Source organism: Corvus cornix, chromosome Z (assembly GCF_000738735.6).
Source record: "Corvus cornix cornix isolate S_Up_H32 chromosome Z, ASM73873v5, whole genome shotgun sequence".
Taxonomy (NCBI): Eukaryota; Metazoa; Chordata; class Aves; order Passeriformes; family Corvidae; genus Corvus; species Corvus cornix.
In genome coordinates this window covers 28,889,842-28,914,275 of record NC_046357.1, presented here as the reverse complement: position 1 = coordinate 28,914,275, position 24,434 = coordinate 28,889,842, and the positions used below count along the sequence as shown (strand labels likewise).

Here is a 24,434-nt window from a genome sequence, read left to right as displayed (position 1 = left end):
CGCGGACCGGTGACGTCACACCACGGCCGGCGCGGGGCGTCCTTTGTCTGCGCCCGCGGCGGCCGAACCCCCAGCGCGCCTGCGCGGCGCGGTGACGGCGCGGCCCCCGCCCGGCCTGGCCTCGTCGGCCTCTGTTTAGTTTCGGTTTCACAGGATCACGCAGCTGACTGCGTCGGGAAACACCTCCGAGATCACCGAGGCCAACCTGGGACCGGTCTCCACCTCGTCAAGCAGACCGTGGCACCGGGTGTCACGTTCAGTCTTTCCTTAAACACCTTGAGCGACGGCGACTCCACCGCGTCCCTGGGCAGCCCGTTCCAGTGTCTAACCACCCGCTGAAGAAATCCTGCCTGATGTCCAACCCGAACCTTCGCTGGCGCAGCTTGAGGCCACGTCCTCTTGTTCTGTCGATTGAGGAGACCGAACCACACCTGGCTCTAACCTCCTTTCGGAGTCACTGGAGAAACAGGATCAGCCTTCTGCTGACAGTGCCACGGGGGGCCGAGCTCTGAGATGCAGCAGTGATCAGCACAGGGAGCAAATGGAGCCTCATACAACTGATGCACTCGAGCTAATCCCCTTCAGTAAGATATTACCGCCTTATTTTTCACCTTTCAAACCTCCCTGCACTCTCTACCTCAGCCTAATTAAAGTTTCCCCCAACTCTGATCCAGGAAAAAAAACCATCTACTGCACATATAAAGAATTAATATTCTAAAGATGATTCAGTAGGTCTGAAAGTGGTTGAAAATTGGTAAATTACATCCTTACAGCTGCCAGAGGTGAAATGAAAAAGGCATAAAGCTGCTCAGTAAACATAGACAGAATGAACTGGGACTAAGAGTCTGAGGGCGTGGGGATGTGACAACAGTACATACCATGAGGAATGAATCTGACCTGTCCTAACTGACAGGAAGATTTTTTTTCTATTTTTGAAATTGGAGGGGGCAAAAGAAATTCTTCCTAATACTCCTGTTTTTCTATGTACTGTCCCTCACACATTCCCCACAAGAGGTGAATATAGTCCTATATTAGACATCACTTATAAATAAATGTGACGGGTCCTTCAAATGTCTGAATTCGTGAATCATTTTTTGTTCAGCTATGTGTGAATTTCGTAGGCTTATGCTACCAGACACTGCACCATCCAAAGTGGAACACAAAGATGATTATTTTTACTTCAGGATTAGAATTTACAAATACTTCCCTTCTTGTGAAAATATCTTTTTAATGAGTTGACAGGCCTCTGTATTACAGACCGAATACCTGATATCCATGATGATGTCCATTAACAGGCAAATCAGAGTTAATTCACAGAAGCACGGAACTGTTCAGGTTGGAAGGGACCTCTGGAGATCATCCCATCCAACCTCCCTGTCAAGGCAGGGTCACCTAAGGCAGGTGACACAAAACGTGTGTGGAAGATGTACTAACTATAGCTGGGAAATTTAAAAGTTAGAAATAGTAAAATAAATTATGTAGCTATGTATTTCAGTCATAAGAACCAAAAAGCAAAAATAAATCCTTTACATACTATGAAAGTAAAATAAATTAAAATAAGCTAAAAAGGAGAAAAGCAAAGTATAATTACCAACCCTTTGGTAGTAGTGAAAAAAATTCCACTGGATTGCCCCATAGTGATTTATTTTTTTCATTACTACTGGATGGTCAATTTAGTTTTTAACTGCACAGAACAGACAACTTGATGAGACCTCTGAAAAGAGATGTCACAACAGTAATTAAGGGTTGCATCTTTGGACTTTCTTTTCAAGATGAATTAGCATTCTTTAATGGAAGCACACCACTGGTGAAACAGCCACCCAAGGGACAAAAAAGTATTTTTAAATCTAAATAAATTTGGTATGATTGAAAGGCTCTGCAGGATGATATACTTGCATTTATCTCTAACACTAATAGGAGTCCACTGCTTGAGCATTAAAGTAATATACCAAGCAATACCAGTTCCTTCTTACAGGTGCCTTTCCCTAAATGCTGTGCTCTATAAAGAAATTTATTCAGTTATTTTATTTAATATTTATACTTCTAAACAAAAATGAAAGCAATTACAAACAAGAGAAAAGGGCGCCCTGACTCATGCACTGAGGTTTAAAAGCTCCCACTTCCAAAGCAGCGATTACTTTAACATAAATCTCAATTCTAATCACTTTGCTACAGCAAGTAAAATGGGAAATGTATTCCATACCTATGCTATATTAGATTTCTTTGTAAGACAAGAAGGACTGCTTTTGGTGCTATAAAATTAAACAAGTTCTTAGCACTACCAGTAATGCTCTCAACAATGATACGTCCCTCTTAATGCAATGAGTCCACACATGAAAAATCTTAAGACTTTGGTTTCCTGCTGATGTCACTCAACATGAATTCAAGATTCTCATGTGCCAAGTCAACAAAATCAAGTAATTGGGGTGGAAGCCTGGGAATTGTTTTCATTAAGATTGCAACATTCCTTTAGCATGTGTGGTGTAGAACTTTTCTCATGCCGTTGCCCAGAAAATGACGATTGGTCTTGTGGAGAAACTACTGTAAAATATATGCAGATTGCCAGTCAAATATTAACCTCTACATTTCTTCTAAAGTGCAAAAACTGGTTACACATGATCAGGCAAAGAGCAGTAAATTATTTTGCTGAAGTATGCCTATTGACTAATCAAAGATATGTCGAACTATTTTAAATGCATGCTTTTCATAGAGTTTCTAGAATAAATACAAAAATGCCCAACAGTTAATAAATTCGTAGACAAATCAATTAAATCCTGCATTTTTTCTTTAAATGGTAATTCATACAAAAAAACCACCAGGTGGTATCTCTCAGTAAGGGCAGAATAGGTCAGAATTTGATTTTCAAAGTAACTCACAGTGGAAACTGTGACGGAAACTGACACAAGAATGTAGGCATATGTGAATACAAGCAAGGAATGATAGGGGATTGCAATTGTACCCTAGTATTGTAGGAAGCTACTTTTAGGAAGCATTACTTATGATTTTAAAAAAGTATATCCATATACAAAAACCCTTTGACAAAAAAATAAAAAAACCCCAGTCAGTGGGCATCCAGAGGGTAGTGGCCAAAAGCTAAGAGTCCCAATGGACATCAGTGACAAGTGGTGTGCCACAGGGGTCTGTACTGGGACCAGTGTTACTCAGTATCTTCATTAGTGACACAGGTGAAGGGATCGAGTGCATCCTCATCAAATCTGCAGATGACGCCAAGCTGAGTGATGTGGTTGACACTCCTGAAGGATAGGATGCCATCCACAGGGACCTGGACAAGGGGACTGTTCATTGTTTTTCCAAATGAGTGGTTATTTTTATCAAGGTATCAACTAGACTTTGTTATAAAATTGAAGTCAAACAGCTTCATGTATTCTTACAGAAAAATCAAAACCCTTACCAAATAAAACTGACCCTGAGGGAAAAACATGTCTTTTAAATAAACCCAAACCCATATTCTTTCTGCTTTTTATACTAGATCTACTTCACTAAACTTTACAGTTGGAAGCTCTTTCTCGGTGCAGAATCAACCCCAGTGAGAAAGATTGTTTCCTTCCACCATCTCTAAATAGGCAAAAAAACAACATTTGGCCCAGTTCCTCTACTAATATGGAGGCAAGTGGTGTGCCAAACAACTGCTCTTCTGAAATTTATACCAGGTAACCTGCCACACCCCTTGCTACTCCCCTACCCCCAAACCAGTGAAGCACCCAACAAAGAGATTTTCCAACAAGATTTAAACCAGTTTTAATTGCCGTGATATGAAATAAAACTAAGGGAAGACAATCAGTGTAACGCAAGAAATGATTTTCCATATAATGGCACACAAAAGGAAGAATGGTTATGTTGGTGCAATAGGATGGCTCTGAAATGAAATTTCCCCCACCCACTCCTCACCCAAGAATCCTCCAGTGCAAAGTGTACAGGCCCAAAAAACAAAGCAGTGAATACTGTTGAATACAGACAACCAAATAATCAAGTGGAAGCTTAAAATAATGTTGGCCATGTTCTGGATAGCATGTTTGATCAGTATCTGTAGGTCGAACCAGTAACCAAATCTAGGGTGGTACCTAAAATAAAATTAAACTAAAAAAACAAACCGCACCAAAAAAACCCAACCCCTCCAAAAAAAAAAAAAAAAACCCAACAGGAAAACAAATACACACACACACAAAAAACCCAAACCAAACAAAGAAAACCCCCCAAAACAACAACAAAGAAACCCAACAACAACCAAAAAACACAAACAAACGAACAAAAAATCCCCACAAAACTGGATGAAAGAGAGTGAGAGAGGAAAAAAAGATAATAAGGCAGTAGATCAGTAAAAGAAAGTTTTTCTGAAAACAAGTCTAGCTCTAGGATAAGGTGAAACAACTATAAAATTAACTTACTCCAGAATTTCAAAACAGAACGATTAGTGCACTTATTAAGGCAGTGCCATGCAGGTTGCATTTCACTTCCCAAGAAAAATTTTATAGAATTTGACCAATACATGCCCCTTTCCAGGCATGTCAGGCCAAAAAGTTAGTTTACTATGAAGTGTCATACTTGAATACAATGTAAGACACATTACATGTTGAACAAAAGTTAATCAATTTGCATTATTTATGGACAATAAAGCTTAAGGTAAAACCATCAACAGCCAGTCAGTCTCACAAACAGTTCAATGTCAAAACTATTCCCGTCTGTGTGCCACAATTACAGTAGTGATCCAAGTATCATTGAACATTTAATATCCAGTATTCTACTGACCCCAAGCAAGCTAATCTGCAAATGTGCAAAAAAAGTTAGGAAAACTCATGCACACGACTAGACAGGTTGCTATTTTAAGGTTGCACCACACAGAAAGTTCCAATCTGTAAAAGCTTCAATTCCCAATTCCAAACCAGGAAAATACAGCTACTGTGGAAAAAAAAAAAGAGGCTTTGAACACTTAGTTAGGCTCTAATCTCTGAAGTCAGGAGAAACAAGACATACTACCTTATCTAGAAATTGGAAAAACCATTGCTGTTGTTTATTAACTGAAGGTGTCAATATGGCAAATCACAAATGTTTAAAACAGCAAAGGAATACAAGAAAAAATAAAAATACAATACTAAAGGAAAATTTCTCATTAACTGTCTAAAAGATTGTCTGGAGAATAATATGTATCTTATTAAGCAAGAGACAGTTCAAAAAGTAACTAAAAACTGACTGCTATATCTACAAAACAATACATCTTTGTGTAGTAAAAGCAATATATAAAAACCCAGCAATGCATATGCACCTTGTGAATGAAGCATTCATGTAAATCTCACCTTGTCACTGTCATCAGTACAAATGTGATCTTGATGGATTGAGTGGCATTGAAACGATGTACCAATACTACCTGGAAAAGAAGGGGGAAAGGCAGAAAAAAAAATTAAAATGATAACCCAATTTCTGTGAACACTAAAAATAAAGATAAATTTAGCAAACTTTCTTTTCTCCAAGATTTAGTTGCCAAACAACTACGACTGATAACAGAATAAGCATCAGAGACATTTTACAAGTGTGCCAATGTCTTCACATGTATTTTTTAAAGACATTTAAGCAGAATAAAATTACAGCTTGTTCATCAATCCAAAATAAACAAATGCAGTGAAGTACATATGCACATATACAAATAAGGAGAAGTTACACAATTCAAATGTATTATTGTACTACAGAACATTTTCCGCACCCTGGGTAACTACTAACCAGCAGTCTCATTGCAGCAATACATTAAGAATAAAAGAGGAACATTTCAAGGTCAAAGTTTTAATTATGTCCAGTTTTCTTGTGATGAAATTTCTGCCTGCTTCATGTCTCTATGCAAGTTACTTTATGCCTAGGAATAAAAGGAACAGTACGCCCCTACAAAGGCTTACCCCAGTCCTGAGACTTCTGTCCAAGGAATATATGAAAATAGTTTACAAATCTTCTTTCTGTCTTATCACTTCAGAAAAAATACTATTTTGCCATAGGAGTCATTGTACTGGCTTGAACACAGTAGAGCATGATCATACTATGTATTTTTTGTAGGAAGGGAAGGCAAAGAAGAAATCACTATACAGTTGAAGTTTCAAGGTGAAAAAGGAAAAAGAGAACCAGTTTTACACTGTTCAAAATATGCAGTGCCCCCTTCCCACTTGATTTAGACTTACACAAGCCACAAGTGTTTCACTACAAACACTCCACAGGTTTTCTTGAAATTGGAATCAATTCAAGCTCAAAAGCAAGCTATAAGACCCAGGAGAACACAGTGCTAAAGAAAAGGCTTGATATCTTTCTGCCCATTAACCAGAGGCAGAATTGAAGTAAAATACAACCTCTTGAATTAGTCTAAGATAAGAAAATAGGTAACAAATGAAAATAGTTAAGTTCTGCTAAATTATAACTAATACATATAAACTTGTTTCAGGCATCTGGATGATGAAAGGAATTTCCAGAGGTGGTGCAGAGCATACCTCTAACCCTAACATCACCTAAGACGTATTCCCGAACAAATTAAAACTCATAAATGTGGACCTTGCATTACAGGCTACATTATATGCTTTACAGATAGGCTTTTCAGTAACAGTGATCACATACACAGTCACAATGATAAGCTGACTTTTTTCTAACTATAACAACCGATACCAGCAGTAGCAACACAGCTCCAATACCAAGGCTTCCAGTTAGTAAATGCAACAAAAGACACCTGGGCAGCTCATCACTTTTCATGATGCCATAGCTTCAATTCTAACAATATCCACATTACCAGGAAAAAAAATCTAGCTTGGGTTTTATCTTCATGTTTCAGTCATACTCAACTGTTGCACAGACAACCAAATGCAGTTAGCAGAGAATATGGCAATGTCGTCCTTTCAATTCTTTTTTTTTCCCTTAACAGGATCATTCATGGCCTTTATGACATATTTGTTTCATTTTCAGTCACCTAATACCCTACAGTAAAATAGCAAGATATAAGACACAATCCCTAACTGCGAGAAGTGAAGGCTTTACTGACATCCTGGCTGTTTTGCACCAGTGAGCTGGCTGACCTCACCAACAGCCTCACCAAAAGCTGCCTTTGGAAAAGGATTTACTTCAAAGACAGCACTGATAATGCAGTCCCTTGAATGGGGCCACCAGAAGTAACAGATCTGAAGACACGGACACAGAGGACTACCAGCTAAAGGCTCTACTTCACAACAATGCAAACTATAATGTTGAGTTACATAGTCAGGAAATCCTGTAGGACTTTCCTGATCTTTAAAATATTTTTTATATATATACACATAAAATATAAAAGCAGTTTTTAGTAACTGAGTTATTGTGTTTTTACAGCATTTTCTTTCTGACAGATTAATCACCTTTCACCCACCTGCAAGGAAGATCAGAGTCAGAATCTCAAAAGATGACCTCAGCAGCTATCTAGTCTTCGTCAAAGACTTTTCAATTGTTGTTTAACCGTTAAAGATGCCAGAGGACAGAAAGGAACAGAAAGGAACAAAAGCCAATTTGCATTGCACTAACTGCAGGGAGTAGGTACCAACTCAGTTAAACTACCTTCATATCCCCAAATTTACAGGGCATTTCAGACCAACTCAAGACTAATTGCACTCCAGGGCTAGCAGATCCTAGGGCTACTACAATCAACTTTTTAATTCTGACTGAAGAATTATCTCTGCGAAGCTGACTGAGAGTGGAGAAAATGCCATAAAGACTCCTACGTAAAGGACAGAATGTGGCATGAGGGCCACTGCCCACAGCACCTTCCAAACACACTTCCTTGCTACTGTGTTCAGGAGATGCAACTATGAGGTCTAATGCCCATCATTTTCTCAAGCAACATCCCATCCTCTCTCCCACAATCCAAAACGATCTCCATTGTCTCCCACAATCCAAAACAATCTCCATGCTGTGCAACTAACAGGGCACTTATAACAGTTGTTTTCTCAGACTCACAGCTGCTAATACCTAGGTGACAAAACAGTAGCCTCAATTTACGCTGAGACACCACCAACAGACAACAGGCATCCATGAAACATCAGATAAGACATCCCTTCACCATTAGCGGTATCAGTCAGGGTAGAGAGCAATGCCCTTCAATTGATGCACTATATATATATATGTGTGTGTGTATATATATATATATATATATATACATATATATCACAGTTATATGCTTTTGCACACCCTTCTTCAAATAAAGTGAGATACCCAGCTTAGTATTACAAGTTGCACTCCAGGAGAAACATCAGTTCTTTTGGAACAGGCAAGAAACAAGGAGTTCTGCGCTCCCCAGCTACCACAGGAAAGGGATTGTTTTTCTTCTAAACCCACACATTAAAACTGAAGAGCAAAAAGAGTCTTATTTCATGGGTTCTGTCTAACTTGTGCATTGTAATAAAAAGAGAATCAGTATCATGTTTGAATGGCCTGTTTCATGCTTGCCAATTTAAACCATCCAAACACACACAATGCTAGTCCAAGGGAAAGAGGTGTGAATTCAAACCTTTTAATTCAGTAATTTCAGAGCTAATGGAAATATCTCATTGCTTAAATGAATGATACTGATTAATATATTCACTGACTGCCCTCTCCAGCACCAGTCTCATTAGGAAATCATTTGTGCATGACACCTGTACTATTAAACCTACTTTATCTAGAGTGAAGCTGTTGAGTTTTACTAACTTGCATGAATCAGGTAAGTTCTGGGCTAAGTGTTTGATTTGCAGACTAGAGTTTGCAAAGTAGGAAATGCACGGAAACAAAGTCTGAATTGGATCAAGTTTAGACTCTTAATTAACTGCTCCCTTTAAAAAACCTGTGAGTTGAACGGAGTGTATATATATATACTCCGGTGAGATACAGCCATGGATGGCTAGTCTACTTGAAAATATACAAGGAAGGGAGGTTAAATTATCTGTGATCTAGGAGCCTCAAGTTCCAACAAAACAATGCAAACCACAACTGCAGATTATTATCATGTGCTAGTCAACAATGTCCCTCTACCTGCAACACATTATTTAGATTTTTAGATGCCCCTTCTAATTCAAGAGCCTTTCAAACTGCAATGAAGAAGTTACTTAATGGGTAAACAGAATACTTTGCTGTTACAACAGAAAGTTAGAGGTGAGCTCAACAAAAGATACAGCTACTCAGGCTGGTCAAGTAAGAGCAAGGCTGCAAATTGACTACATTATAATGCTTTTTAACTTTTTTCCCCGTGTTTGCAAATCTGACCACAAAGAAGAAACATGTTACATTGTATGCTAGCTGCATACAATGTATGCCAGGATTGCCATTCTTCTTTCTTCCACTCCTTTTTTTATGAACTCCAACAAATTGAAATTCCACTGGTTTCCTATAGATTTGCATCCACTTTAACTTAGGTTTTTTGGAAGAATGTATTACACACTAGGAAGAGCCAGTATTTTTCAGTTGCATGGTATGGGGCACTCCATTGATAATTTTAAGCAATTCCTGAGCTTAAATGGAGTACACCTATCTAAGATGCTGAGATAAAACTCTGGAACACATTCTAGCCAGGAAGCAGCCTAAAGTCACTAGAGAAGAAAAAAAAGGTAAAATGCCTCCTGAACTTCTCACCTCCTTTTCCTCCTGCTTCCCCTACTTGTCAAGAAATCCTAGCTCTTGTCAAACTGCAAACAGCATAGGTTTGCTGGTGTTTTCTGAGTTCTGGTGTTCCCTTCCACACCCAGTCAGCCTGACTGGTAAACCTGCCAGCCCCTTTTCCCCACCGCAATGCTCAGCCAAGGAATGCTGTCCACAATTCCACATACCCAGTGAGAACTTATATACAGTAAGCATCAGGAAGCATGGTACACGCTGCAAGGAAAGCTCCCTCAGCTTTTCCTTTTTCTGCAGCTATCAGAGAAGCACACAGCGTGCTTACTAACCTGCAAGAAATGGGATAAAAATGAAACAACTGAGAGTTCAAAATGAAATCTGGGCTTATGTTATGTTCATATAAGCTAACTGTATCTTCCAGTCAAACTTCTGACTGAATGACACCTCTCAAGACATTTTAGGAGAAAAGGAGAGGAACCCAAAAGGAAGACTTTGTATTTTAAAACCTTGAAGTCTGACATATTTTAACAATACCAGAGCTTAAAAAAGGAACAGACACACTTACTTTAATATAGCAAAAAGCCCAAATATGAGGCAGGCCTCAGTTTCATAAACAGAGCTCATCTATAAATCAGTACTGAATAAAGATCTTATTACCCGAGGTTTCTGCTGTGTCTCTACAAGACTACATACTTCTGCTTCAAGGAACATCTTATTTAAATTTACAGGTACAAACTGGACAGCTTACTCCAGGAACTGTTCACAAAATGGCCTTCACAGCAGCCATCTGAATATAACCCCACCTATAAGCTCTTTACCTTTGTGTTGAAAAGTTTATATTATTTGAAGGTAGACAACAGTAACTTGAATTGTTAGGATGCAAGCTGAACTTTACCTGAACTATAAGGCTATGCTGTGTAAGTCAAAGGGGTATTATTGTGAAACCTGGAGCTAACAATCTGAACATCAATAATAGGACAGACAAACCTAGCAACTTAAATATTACTTTAAAATAAATAGCTAGAGTAGACAGCCCATAGATTGTGGTTTATGAACTGTAAGAACCATATTTCAACAGGGACTATAAAACCAACAGAAATTCCCACCAAAACCAGCCTAAGATGGTGTGAAGATGACCACATGGCAGCCACTTGGTAAGAAACAATTAATCAATGCAGAGCAAGAAGACCCCAGACCCTAACATTGCTATATGTCCAGACTGTCACATAAGAGATAGCCAGTAAACCTACCTAATGGAGATGGGAACATATTGTCAAATATTTTAACACTGTGCTTGCAAACAAGCTTATAATAATGGCCCCCTCACCTCATACGACAAAGTACCGTGGCCTAGCTGTTGCCTTCTGCTTTCTGCACTAACATTAGCAGCTACATGTTTTTTAGTGATGAATGAGAACAACTACACTTCAGATGGACTGGTAACCCACAGAGTCAACCATACGGTTTCATCCCCTCCACAGCAGTCTGGGACAAGGAAAGAGGCCACTGCTTTGGCAGCCACCTAAGTTCACCTTGCAAGGTCCAAATTCTGAAAAGACTTGCATATTTTTAAGCTAAGCACATACCTGCTAAAAAACGTGAGTCACTTCCGCACTATAAAGTGTCTGAAGGATTCAACTCATCAGCAACATGATTCCCCACATACCCTACAGTTTCGCAGCTCAAGTCATGTATCAAGTACAACATTGGAAGATTTTTTCCTCAACTAACAATGCGGCATCACTGAATAACCAAAGACTCAATAACCATGAAGTATTCTAAAATTTGTGTTTTCATATCTTTACAGTGCACATACAAAAGGAAGGAATGTTTTCCGTAGGCTTATTGACAGCTATTTGCTTTGCTCTGGGGATCAGTTTTTCCTGTTTATTCAAGGAGCTGTTCAGCAAGAAATTATCCAGTGAACATATTTACAGCATGAATAAACCTTCAGGAAATCAGCTTAATGCAGAAATACTACTACACCCATAAACACAGTACCAGTATTTTACTGGTGCTCTTAACACTCAAAATGTCAAGATGTGAACTGTGACTGAAGAGACTACACAGCCAAGCATCAACAAAATGTTAGCAGGGTGTTAAGTCTGGTTCCTAGTAGTAAGTCACAATCGGAGAAAATGAACTACCTAAACAAGTAAGGTAAAAACACTATTTGTATCATATAAGCTATTTAGACCATTCCCACTCTGTTACCTTTATATCCTCCTATTTCTGATGAACTGAGTTCATAAAAATCACACTGTTTCTGGCTGTCTCATGCAAGTGTCAAACATGGAAAATTGACAATAAATCAGGACCAGGAGATCATTGAAGAACTTTGCAACCAAAAAACCCGCATCAGATGACTGTTCAAGTCCTCTGGGAAAATTCACTGCTCATTCAATAGGGTACAACCTAATTTCAGAGAATCATAGAACCACTTGGATTTTAAGGAACCTTTAAATACCATCTAGTCTACCTATCATTAGATCAGGTTGTGCAAAACACTGTTCAATCTCACCTTTAATACTTTCTGTGATGGAACTTCTACAACTTCTCCACAATATCCACATGAGGGCAACCAGATCCAGTGTTTCTCCAACCTCATTGTTAAAACTTTCTTCCTTATATTCCTAAATCTACCCTAAAACCACAAAGACCCCAGAGCTGGATGCAGTACTGTAGATGGGGGTCTCAACAGTTGAGTGCAGTAGAAGGAGCAGAATCACCTCTCTCGACCTGCTGGCCATGCTTCTCTTTAGAAAGCTGAGGACATGGTCGTGAGCTGTAAATACACACTGCTGGCTCATGTGAATGTTCATCCACAAGTACACCCAAAATCTTTCTTCACAGGACTGCATTCAGTCAATTCATCCACCAGTCTCTATGGAAATGGGGAATTGCACTGTGCCAGGGGGCAGGACCTTGCCCTGTAAAAGCCATGAGGTTCATGTGGGTCCGCTCAATGCCATCTAGTGATGGATGGCAACCCCTTCATCAAGCCTATCAACTGCACCACTCAGCATGGTGTCATCCACAAACTTGCTGAGGTTCTGCTCAATTCTTTTATGCCATTGATTAAGGTATCAAAATGTATTTGTCCCAGTAGAGATCCCTAAGAGACACCAGCTGTTACTAGTTTTCACATGGATGCTGAACTCTTTGGACATGGCCAGCCAGCCAATGTCTTATCCATCAAACAGTACATTCATCAGATCCTTCTCTATTCAATTCAGCAACAAGAATGCTGTGCGGGACCATGTTAAAGGCTTTACAGAAGTCTAGGGAGGTATCTGTAGCTCTTCCCTTGTCCACTGATGCAGTCACTCCAACACAGAAGGCTGTGAGATTAGTCAGGCACAATTTGCCCTTGGCAAAGTGCTGCTGGCTCTCTCTAGGCATCTCCATGGCTTCCTTATGATTTGAAATAGCTACCAGTAGGATCTGTTCCATGATCTTGCTGGGCACAGAGGTGAGGCTGACTGGTCAGTAATTCCCAAGGCCCTTCCTTTTACCCTTTTAAAAAGGGTATGTCCAAAAGAAAGCCAAAAGTGCCTGTGGGATTATTGATTATAGATACATTAATCTCAATCATCTCAACTGCTCTAAGGACAGACAGAAATAACACCTAATATATAAGCCAACCTTTGTGTGAGGAAACAATTTTCCAAAAACTGACATTCCCACAACACGTTCCTGTTTCTTAAGGGGTGATCTACCTGTACACTCTGCAAATAATTTCCATGCTGCTGCAGACAAGATGTACAGGTTTAGAAGAGATTACTCCCATGGAAGTGGCAGTCGGGTGAATGACACAATCACCAGCTCCTTCCCCTCTAAGCAGTCATTCTCTTTAGATCTTCTCTCATAACCAAATAATCCTGAGGTGATTTTCTGAAGAATTAACATAAACTTAAATTGCATCTTGAAACATATGACCTCTGCAGCTAAAGCACAAAAACATACTTCCTCTTAACTGCTGTACTACAGGACTCTTACAAGACCCACCTAACAAAGAATACTTGAGACACAAAGCTTCATGCTTTAAAACACAGAGATTAAAGACAAGTAATGTTTTATTTTCCATTCTATCCTCCCCTGTGTACAGTAAGATTCACAGCTCCTACACTGGAGTTATCTCTGATATGTAACAAAAATAATTCATAGTTTATTAACAAGCTAAAAGGAGACTCCCTTTCTGCATTAAAATTCTGCAAGAGAAGGACACTATTGCTAAGAAACTCTGAACAGCATCTCCAGTTTGTGGTGTCTGGTCCCTGTGGTAGTGCTTAGTAGTTAGTCACAGTTTCCTTGCTGTTCCCTGAAGGTTGTTTCATCAGGATTGCTTCTGTGCAAGTGTAGCCTAGTGAAGGATGCTCGCAACCTTCATATGCACATTTAATGCCATTCCAGAGAGAACATAGTAACATTCATTTATACAGACGAAGAGTGAGGTAAAGCTCACCAGAGAAAATACTACCCAAGGGCCAAAATATAACAGTGCCTTTTCATAAGGAGCCTCTTATCCAGGAAGTTCAGTATCTACTTAGAAAGAAGGAAACTTTTTGCCTGTTCTTATCATCTTTCAAGAGGAGGCTAACAGCAGTACCATAAGCCCAAAAGGCATCCAAACACAGTTACTATAAAGCATATGCAACTGCTAGAAAAGGAGAGAAAACAGGTATTTCAATAACTCAAGGCTGACTTTTGCTGAAAGTAAATCAATCCTAGAACAAAGAATAAAACTGGCAAGCCACAAAGCATTTTAAAAAGATAAAATCTTTTAATCTTGTCCTGGAATTCAGTTTTCATCAACCACTGTGTGGGAGCTGAAGCAAGAGATGCAAATACCAAGCACAACTACATTAAAAGCCTGGTATGAGCAGATAAGATCACACAGATATCCTCTACACTGTTTCCATCTTTATAGGAATTTGAATTACTGGTTTTGAAGATTCAGTTGTCTTGAATTTCTGAGCCTCCTGAATGTAAGTTATTTTTCAAAAGCTACCTGAAATTTCAAGCCGTTTGTTCTTCTCTATTTGTAACTAGATTATCAAACTGATTTTCTTCAAATTAATCTTCTCTTGAGAATCTCATTTAGTCTCAAAAACATCAGACTGCTTATACAAGCTTTCTGTCTGCAATGAATAAAGGGCTTCTCATGGCTTACATTTATTGTTACCAACATAAACCAACCATCATTACCACAAAAAAACCCCAAACAGGCATAGAAACACAACTTTAACTCTAGACCTTAGCTTGTTGTCCCCTGCCTGTTTCTTTTTGGTATCACTCATCAAATGTAACATTAATTTGCACAAAGGCTGGGGTATTTTTTTGGTTAGGGTTTTTGGTTTTGATTGGATTCTTCTAATTAAAGCCTTAAAGCTCCCATCCAGCCTAGCCTGGAGAAGAGAATGCTTCAATGGTAAAACTGGTCCCAATTCTTGTAGTCTTTGACACAGACAGGAAAGAGCAATCCAGTCCAATGTCAGTGAAATCCTGGAAACAAAGTTTTAAATGCACCTCAATTATTTATTCTTTTGTCTTTTATTTTCACTGCATATTCAATCTAACCATAAAGCAAAGGGTAATAAAGAGGTATTTCCTACTTAGGAACTGACCTTGCAAATATCTGTTTGAAACAGAATCAATTCTGAAAACATGGTTAAAGGTGCATGATCAAGCGATCTCTAGGAAGTTGTTTGAAACGAGAGCCCAAGCTCTCTCTAAAAACAACTTATTTGGTAAAATGCAAAAACCCAAACACAATCAAAACTGGTCTAAGAGAGAAACCAGAGAAGTGGGAGTTAGGTAGTGCTCTATTACTGTGTATGAATTCTCCACATCCCTCACCTACGTGTGGCCGATTAAGTGCTTACAACTGCAACCTACATTAATAATCCATAAGGAGTGACTTGCCCCAACAAAATGAAAAAGTTAATTTATATTTGACAGGCCATGAAATAACATTCTCTCTTCCTGTCTTTTTTGGTTTTGTTCCAATTAGTAGGCACTTGTCCCAGTCTTGTTTCAAAGAAAACCATGTTAACAATCAATTTTATGTCTTTTTCTCATATGTACAGAGCTTAAGGCCATCAGCAGCCAGACACACCACACCAACTTCTCAAAACAATCATAGAAAATGTTTAGCAATATTTCTGTCCCCTGAACAAGCCAAGCTATGATGGTAACACGGAAGTTACTTTGGAGGAAAAGAGCAAAAGATTGACAGAACAACTCTTTTAACCCAATGCTGCTTGTAGTAAAAGTTAACAGAGATTTCAATTCCACAATATCAGAGTTTTCCTCCCTTTCTGGATATATCCTGTCTCAAACTGACAAGGCTTTCACAAAGAGAGAAACATTCCAAGGAACCTCAACTTGGTTCATCACAAGCAGCCAGTATCATTATCATCAAGAAGACAAAGCTTCTGAGAAAATAAGAAGAAAATTTGGCATCTACACAGCTGAATGTTTCTCTGAAAAAGCAGGTTCCAAGTTTTTGGAGTAACATTCAGTAAGTAAATTACGTTAAGCTTTACAGAATAACAATTCTGTGCTGATTCTCTCATGGAGAATTCTTTACAACTCCTTTTTTTGTACTCTGGCTTTTAAAATCAAGATGTACTACCGCATACTTTGTCCGATCTTGGTATTCCTTTCCTAAGATGCCTAGGCATCTCCACAGCTCCCAGTCCCTGTCACTTGCTCTTGTCCAATTTTCAAAACCTTTTTCTTCTACACTATCCTGATGAAGGATATCAACTGTTACATAAAGTCCCCAGTTTTAGATCTGGTACAAATATGAGAGACAGTTATTACAGGCATAACTCAGTTAAAACTACAAGTAATTCAGCCAGCAATCAGGTACGCAGAAAGCATCAGGTTTGTTGCTTTCAGTTTCCAGCATTTCAGAAATCTGGTTTCTTTCCTGATGATTTTGAGTTTTAAAGGTTCTTTAATTTAAAAGGATATCCATAAGGAGGGTAAATCAGAAGCCTGGCACAAGAGACCAAGCCTCTGCCAAGTTTCAAATCTGAACAGCGTATTAGGTAACTAGAAATTTTTTTTAATTTAAAACCTTTGCTGCCTGTCCTGTCACTACAAGCTTTGACAGTAAGTCTCTGTCCGTCTTTTAAATCTCCTTTTGAAAGGTCACAATAAGGTCTTTCCAGAGGCTCCTCTTCTCCAGACTGAACAGCCCCAACTCTCAGCCTCTCCTCAAAGGGGGGGTGCTTCAGCCCTCTGACCATTTTTGTGGCCCTCCTCTGGATGCGTTTCAGCAGGTCCATGCCTTCTGTGTACTGAGGTCCCCAGACCTGGGCGCAGTACTCCCACTGGGGTCTCATAAGAGCAGAGGAGAGGGCCAAAATCACTTCCAGGATACAGTTAACTTTCTGACTCAAAATGCATTTCTCTCTGTCCTGGACCCTGGAGATTGCAGAATAGATCTTCTAAAGTCTTCCCAAATTTAACACAGGAAAAATCCCTTAGTTTCTCCAGCAACAACAACAGACAGAAAAACTCTTCTGAAAACAACCACATGCCCTACGATAGAGGTGAAAACCTTCCAGGGTTAAATATGCTTCTTTTTCAGTGGGAGAACACCCACACTGCCCTATTGAGTATTGCAAATAGGGCAACTTTTCAGTACGGTTGTGTCAGTCATCATTTTTGCACACTGTTGTCTTTTCCCTTTTAAAAACAGAAATTGGTCTATCCATATTCCACAGGCTACCAAGTCTTAGCAAGATCATTAAAGGTTAACAGAAGCACTCTTCTGATACATATCCAACACCCAGATTAGAAACCCGTCAGCCATGGAATGAGTTAAGTTTGTAAACAGGAGAAAGTGTTTACATTTATTTTACCTTTGTTAGACATTAATAACTCTAATAAAGGAACTCTGGAAGCTTTGATACTTCAGAACACATAGATAATCTTGTTGCAGTACTGGTCAATAGCAATTCAGCCTGGAGTGAGCACAGAAGATAGCACTGCATTTCTCCTTCTTTTGGCACAGCCTATCTGCTACAACAAACAATAGCTGTGGGACCCTGGATCTTCAGGTTGTATGTGGATGGTGTTGACAAGTGAAGAGTGATGGATCCATCCCCCATGAATTTGTCCAACTATTCTCAGTCCTCTACTTTTCATAACAAATTTAAACTTCATTTAGTTTTTCCCTTCTAATAATCCTTACATTTTCCAAAACTCATCTAAGGTTCTCAACAAAAAAGAAATTTTTTTTTAAAGAGCACATTAACAAAATTAGCTCTAACATCCTGTTCTGAAATCACTGCAGGTAATATCCATCAGAAAGGTAATTTACCCTTCTGTCAAGTATCTATTTAAGCAACACTAGCTGGATTGCACCCATATGTCTATGTTAAAAATTTGGAATCAAATGGCCTAACACTACCAACATCAAAACTAATGGGATAGGTAATACCAAGGGTGAAGTTTAGCTCCCTTTGGTTCTGTAAAATATGCAGCATAATGACAGTTTCTCATTACTTCACAGCATACAGAATACACATACAGAAAGATTCTTCCATCTGGAAGTCTGCTGAGACTCAAACAGCCATACAGCCCCATTTTTTGGACTGTACATTCAACTTGTCAGTATTTTAAAAGATAAGAGTACTGAGTAGTTCTCCAGAGAGCATTTCTATTCCAAACCCTTTCATAACAAAGGACAAAAAAAATGCAGAATAATGAAATGCCATAGTAACACATTGTCCAAGAAAAATCATGATGGACCAATATAAAAATTGTATGGACAACCTTGCTTACAATCCCTGATCCAAAGAAGAGGCTTTGAACACCCGAAACTAGCAGGTAAAAATACTTAAGTTTAAATTAAGACACTGTATTTACACTTAATCAAAGCTATTTTCAAATGTACTTGAAATGGAAACCTAAGTTGTCTACAACAAAAACCAAAAAGTAATAGAATATTTCAGACAGTGAACACTAGTCCTGAACTTTTTGAATCAGTCAAGCCTCTGAAGGAAGTTCTTGGCCAACCAAATGAAGTCAGACATGTTGAGGTTGTTCTTTCAAAAGCTGATGTCTTTTGTTCCTCTTTCCATTGTAAAGAGTTTAATACCTTGCTCATTCAAAGTTAGGAAATTTATTACAAGTTGTAGGAGAAAACAGTCTAAGTTTTACATATTGGAAAAAGAAGGCAAAGTGCAAGTGAATACTAAATCACTAGTTCTACAAATACTACATATCAAGAAAAAAAGGCTAAAATCTGCATTTGCCACAAATAATTTTGTTTCCATTTTCCTGATTTCTCAAAGCTGCTTTATTCTCAGCATACTGACAAAACACACCTGCCTTTCAAGACTGTTTTAACAAGCTTGTTGTCTAATTTAATTTATATTTCTATTCGGTAGAAGCCCATCATGAATTAAGAAATAAAAACTGATCTTATCAAAGAAAACAAAGTAAACCATGCAATTTTTCAAAAGACTAAAACACAGAACATAAGAAGCCAATAAAATGTGCAGCTATATAATTCTTTAAATGTGCCTGTAAGCTACCTTCTTTCCTCACAAAATTTAGCAAATAAGAGTTCAAATGTTATGTTCAATAGGAAATAGACTTATTGACTAGTAAGATTCAAAGTTTCTCTATATGAATGCTCCAAAGTTAAACTGAAAACCATAAATCAAAATAGTACCCTAACTGGCAATTTAAATTAATTAAAACCAACCTTACCCAGTTTCCCTGTGAAGGCATTTTTGTGGTGGCCTATGGGTTGTGCTTCAGGCTTTTTTCCCCAGGTTAAAGGTGAACACAAAGCATGCACAGCCTTTATGAATGCAAAAGAAGCAAGATGTAAGGCACGCTAGCGTAAACATATGCTAAGTAAAACCAACAACAAAGTAAGGGACATCCTATTTTGACTTACAACAGCATTTGTTTTCAAGGTATGAAGTTGCAAAATCTAAGTAGACTGAAACGTAAAGCAACTTGCTAATTTGTTACTGGGGTTGGGTGGTTGATGGAAGCACTACCAGATAAACAAAAGACCTCTGAATGGAACAATTATGAAACCACAATATAACTTATTTTTAAAAACCTACAGGATGATTATTAAAAATGGTCCTGTAAAAATGTTTGAACTGTTAACTGCATCCAATATTTAACCCATAGATACCTGCATTTGAGAGGCCTTCCAATTACCAGCCTCCTCTCCTGTAAGCTTGTCTATGCAGCAGTTTGTATATTCATGCCCAGGCACCACACACGTGCTGAGCCTTTCTTTGCTACTTCGTAATTCCAACAGCCATAAGCACAAGCAGCCTGGGTGGTATACAATGAGGAGAGAGATCTGTGACCAAGAATGTACACAAGAATCTTGCAGCTAGCTAGCTTCCTTGATCGGTCTCCAACAGATCTGCTTAGTGACTCCTGACACAACAGTAGAAATACTCCTCTCTGTGCATCCACAGCCTTCTCAGACATCATTTAACTCCGTGCTCAGCAGTCACCAACTGACCAAGAGAGGCATCACCTGAAAAGCTGGCATAACATTACCAAGCTCAATTGTAAATGGGATTGTCTCATCCGGAGCAACTTTGATTAAAGTTGCCACAGTGCAACTCTGCTATGAACAGAAGTACTTCCCCTTGCTCCTTCCACTATAAACAGAGGAGTAGCATGAGAAGAATAACTTGAATGATTGCTCATTTTTTAAGCATCACAAGTACGATGGATATAAAGAAATTTTTTCTCTCTGTCTTAAAGACTGCATCTACTTTAAGTCTATAACCTAGAGAATTTGACTAACCAAAGTTTCCCAGTGCAGAACCGTCCTTTGATCTAATTAAAACAGTCTTGTAACTTCATTATATTTAGGAAAAATAAAGGAACAGAAAATCAAGAAGCCTCAAATGCTTCATTCACAAAAACATGCAATGCACAGAGTTTGCTTGTGAACCTGTCCCAGTGCTGTTCCACCTGGCATTATAAGATAACTAAAACCCAGTAAAACTAGGAGTAGTGTAGTCTGTACTCAACAGGCTTATCAGATGTTAGGCTGAGAGCAAAGTGCCTTCAGCTACCAAACAAGTGAACTAAAATCCTAAATGATCTACTGGGAGCTCATTTTTTTCTTTCTTTAAATGTGTGTGTGTGTAACTATACCTGCCTGTTCAATAGCTTGTAAAATCTGAGAGTTGCCTCGACACAGTGCACAGTGGCACACAAATTTTAACTTTATTACTTTACCATCAGCTTTAAAAGGCCAATGCAACACACATAAACATGAACATAGTTTAAAAAAAATAATATACTCTACTTCTTTTTAAAAGCAAACCTAGGCTAAAGAGAATTTTTGTATATGAGACTGAGACAGTTTTTCCCAGCAGAATACACTTTTGTCAATATAAACTGCCTCAGTGCTGTAACCTTGGTTTCCTAATCACATCAGTAAACTCATTCTAGCTAAACTCTGTCATACGACACCCCCACAACTCACTACAAAACAAAGTATTGTTTATAGTCCTACTCCAGCTTTCTCTCAACAACCTACACTCTGAAGGCCACTTATGAGTACAAAAGGTTCACCTGCACTTCTCCAAAACTGTAGAAGCTAGCAAAAAAAACTAGAACTTGATGCAGAACTACCTATCATTACACAGTAAACATCTGCTGAATAGGCTTCTCTCAAAAACACCCTCTTGCAAAGTAATTCACAAACAGAGACTTCCTTTTAATCACCTGCTCGAATCACTGTGTCACTGCACAGTGTCTGCAGCAAGAACTGAAAAGAATTAAAAACAATCAGAAAAAAACCAATCATTAAAAACAATCAGATGGCAGGAGATGCAGCCCAGGAAGGCTAAGCTACACTATCAGTCTCACTGCAATCAGTTGAGAGGGCTCACAGGCAAACTGAGGTTGCCGAAGTCATAGCTCTGTTTTTCCAGCTACAGCAGACTGTGTGTGTGCATGGTCTGTTTCTGTGTTTGTAGGGAAGCAATAAAATGTATTCAAATGGGTATAAAAAAACCCCTGATACATTCTTGACATAAGCTTTACTGTTAGTTAACATTAAACATTCAAGTACAATTTTAACACTGCGTACATGTAATGGAAACAAATTAGATCACACTATTAATTACCCAGAAATTTGTATATAAACAGAATATAGCTGCAGGAGCTACAAACACCAGCCAAATCCATAAAACCTCTACTACTCAGGGTCTTTCAAACCAAAATAAAATTATGTTTTTAAATAAAAAAGAAACAAAGAAACCAAAGAGTAGCATTTCCTTGCGCTCTGCCCAGGAGTGCCAAAATCTATTGTCTGCAGTATGTTTTCAGTGCAAAGTAATAAATTCTGCCACGGAAGAGCTTATAGTATAAGCAGCAATTTTTAACACAACCCTAGTAATAAGAACAGCCTTTAACACACTTCATGAAACTGTTAATTCTATCTTAAGATTTGAAGTTGGTAACCAAACTCTCTTCCTTTTCCTCTCTTCCTTTTCTTGAACAGTCTTAAAAAAAAAAAAAAAAAAAATCATTGAATGACCCAAAACCCCACAAACCAACACACAAGATTTTGGCAAGGGAGGTACCAGTGATTGCCATGGGCAGAAGATAGTCATTGTGAATGCTACATATATCCCATAAACCTAATTTTTCTACATCTCTACATATACCGCCCATTGATTTAACTTTTAATTAACACAGCAACAACCTCAGTGTTATCACACAATTTAGGAAGCCTTTCCCAAGGCCTCAGGTCAAATGCAGTGTGCTTCTGAGGATCACTATCTGTCACCACTGAAATTCTCAGAACTCAGGGTTCCAACATGAATGGATATTATGCTTTCCACTTCCCTACACAGCAGCATTAGCCAAGGCAATACATCAATTTTCACCATCTATGTTACTTTCAAACTCAACATCTCCAGCTGGAAAGGGAGACTCACAGATAAGTAAAGAACTGGGGAGCAGTAGTAGAAAAAATAAAGGACCCTGAGTGACAAGAACAAGAGGCACTTCAGGTCCAACATTACAGGCTGAAGGGGGCACCTGTCTGAAATGTACATGCAACATATCCAGTCTGAAAACACACAGGAGGAGAAGTAAGAGCTCTGCATCCAGTCACCACACAACGTGACTGGAATAACTGAGATGTGGCAGGAATGACAGAGCTGTGATGGACCAATAGATGCTCTTCAGGAAATGAATACAGGGAAGGTGAAGGGTGTCTTTATGCAAAAGACTAGTTTGGATATATGGAGCTCTTTCAGGGGAGAACAGGTGGGTGAGGGTTTGTGGATCCACATGAGAAAAGATGTCAGGAAATGTGGCATCATGACAAAAGACTTTTTTACAGACCTCCCACACAGAAGGAGCACCCTAAACAACTTGAGGATTGCTCTTGATCACAGTCTTGGTTCTTGTGAATGATCTTAATCTCCTGGACATCTCCTTGAAAAATCAACAGAGCAGGTGGGGACACACAGTAAAAAGAATAGAATAGAATTTCTATAAAGAATATCTCCTTAAGATTGGTACTGGACGGGCTAACCTGGGCTGGTGTACAGCTAAGTACATCTGCGATTCACTAGCTGGGAAGTACCAATTAAAGATATAAAAATCACTGGCAGCCTCAGTGGTAATGACTATGACATAGGGGAATTCAAACCCCGGGGGCAGAGAGAAAGGTGAGCAGTAGAGTACAGACCATGGACTCTTGGAAAGCAGATTTGGGGATTGGGAGGTATGACCCCACTGAAAGCTGCAATGATGGGTAAAGGACCACAAGAAAGCAAGGAGGTCAAAGGACATTCTCCAAGCACAGGAACAGTCTGGCCCAATACTCAGGAAATCAAGTTCATGTATCAGCCAAAGAACTCATGGTGGAACTCTGCTGCTAAAAGGCAGTATACAAGAGGTGAAAGCAACGTTAGGCTGCAAAGGAGGAGTTTAGAAACATTGCCTGGGCATGCAAGAATGGCATTAGGAAAGGCAAAGCTCAGCTGCAAGTAAGACCTGCAAGCATCAGAAGGATAACAAGAAGAGTTTCTACTGCTCCATGAACAGTAAAAGGCTGACCACTGAAAACACAGGATAGGTACTGAATGGAGTAGGTTATTTAGTGTACCCAGGAACAGATAAGAGAGAGGTACACAATGTCTTCTTTGCCTGTGTTTTTTACCTGCAAAGTCCTCCTGTTCTTATAGGCAGGGTTCAAGGAGGTTCAAAGGACGGCCATCAGCTGACGATGATTTAGTCAGAAATTGTATAACAGAACCTGAGCCTTAGAAATCCATGGGATGAAACCTGCTGAATCCAATGATACTGAGAGACGGGCAATGCCATGACAAGGCCCTCTCTATCTCACATCTAAAGGCATGTAAAAAGCATGGAGATCAGGGAGGCCCCTAATGACTGGGAAAAAACAAATGTTACACCAGCCTGGGGGGGAAGGCCAAAAGGTCATTGGGGAATTGCAGAATGGTCAGATTCACTTCAATCCCTGAGGAAATAATGAAACAAGTGAGTTCTCTGAGCTTTTTTCTGAACATACAACTGGAAGGTGACCGTGAATAGTCAGGATTTGCTCCTGTAGTCCTCACTCTATCACTAGTCAACAGGATGAAGTTAATATGGAATCTCATGCATATCAGTACCTGCAGCTGAAAGCAATTAAAGAACCAACATATGGTGGGATGAGAGAGGAGGATGAACATGAGTCAAAAGCACATGCCTCTAATTGGAAACCTCCACTTAAAAGCTGGCTATTGAAGTATTAATACAGATCCTAAAGCTTACCTTCACTTTAACACCTTTCTTAAGCA

The 24,434-nt window shown here is 39.0% G+C and overlaps 1 protein-coding gene and 1 long non-coding RNA gene across 5 annotated transcripts in view; one reads left to right on the top strand and one right to left on the bottom strand.

Annotated features, from left to right (window-relative positions):
• RNF38 (ring finger protein 38) overlaps nt 1-24,434 on the bottom strand; it is a 104,349-nt gene that overhangs the window by 42,535 nt on the left and 37,380 nt on the right. For 3 of the 4 annotated variants that reach the window (XM_039567111.1, XM_039567110.1, XM_039567112.1), the window contains one exon: nt 5,313-5,383. In XM_039567111.1, coding sequence (XP_039423045.1) covers nt 5,313-5,383 — 71 coding nt within the window. Of the gene's footprint in view, nt 1-5,312; nt 5,384-19,329; nt 19,351-24,434 lie in introns of those variants that run through there. The other variant, XM_010400079.4, reaches the window with a different exon arrangement.
• Nucleotides 84-8,427, top strand: LOC109144657. Its single transcript, XR_002045537.1, has 2 exons — nt 84-584; nt 7,345-8,427. It is a non-coding gene; the product is annotated as an uncharacterized LOC109144657 (long non-coding RNA).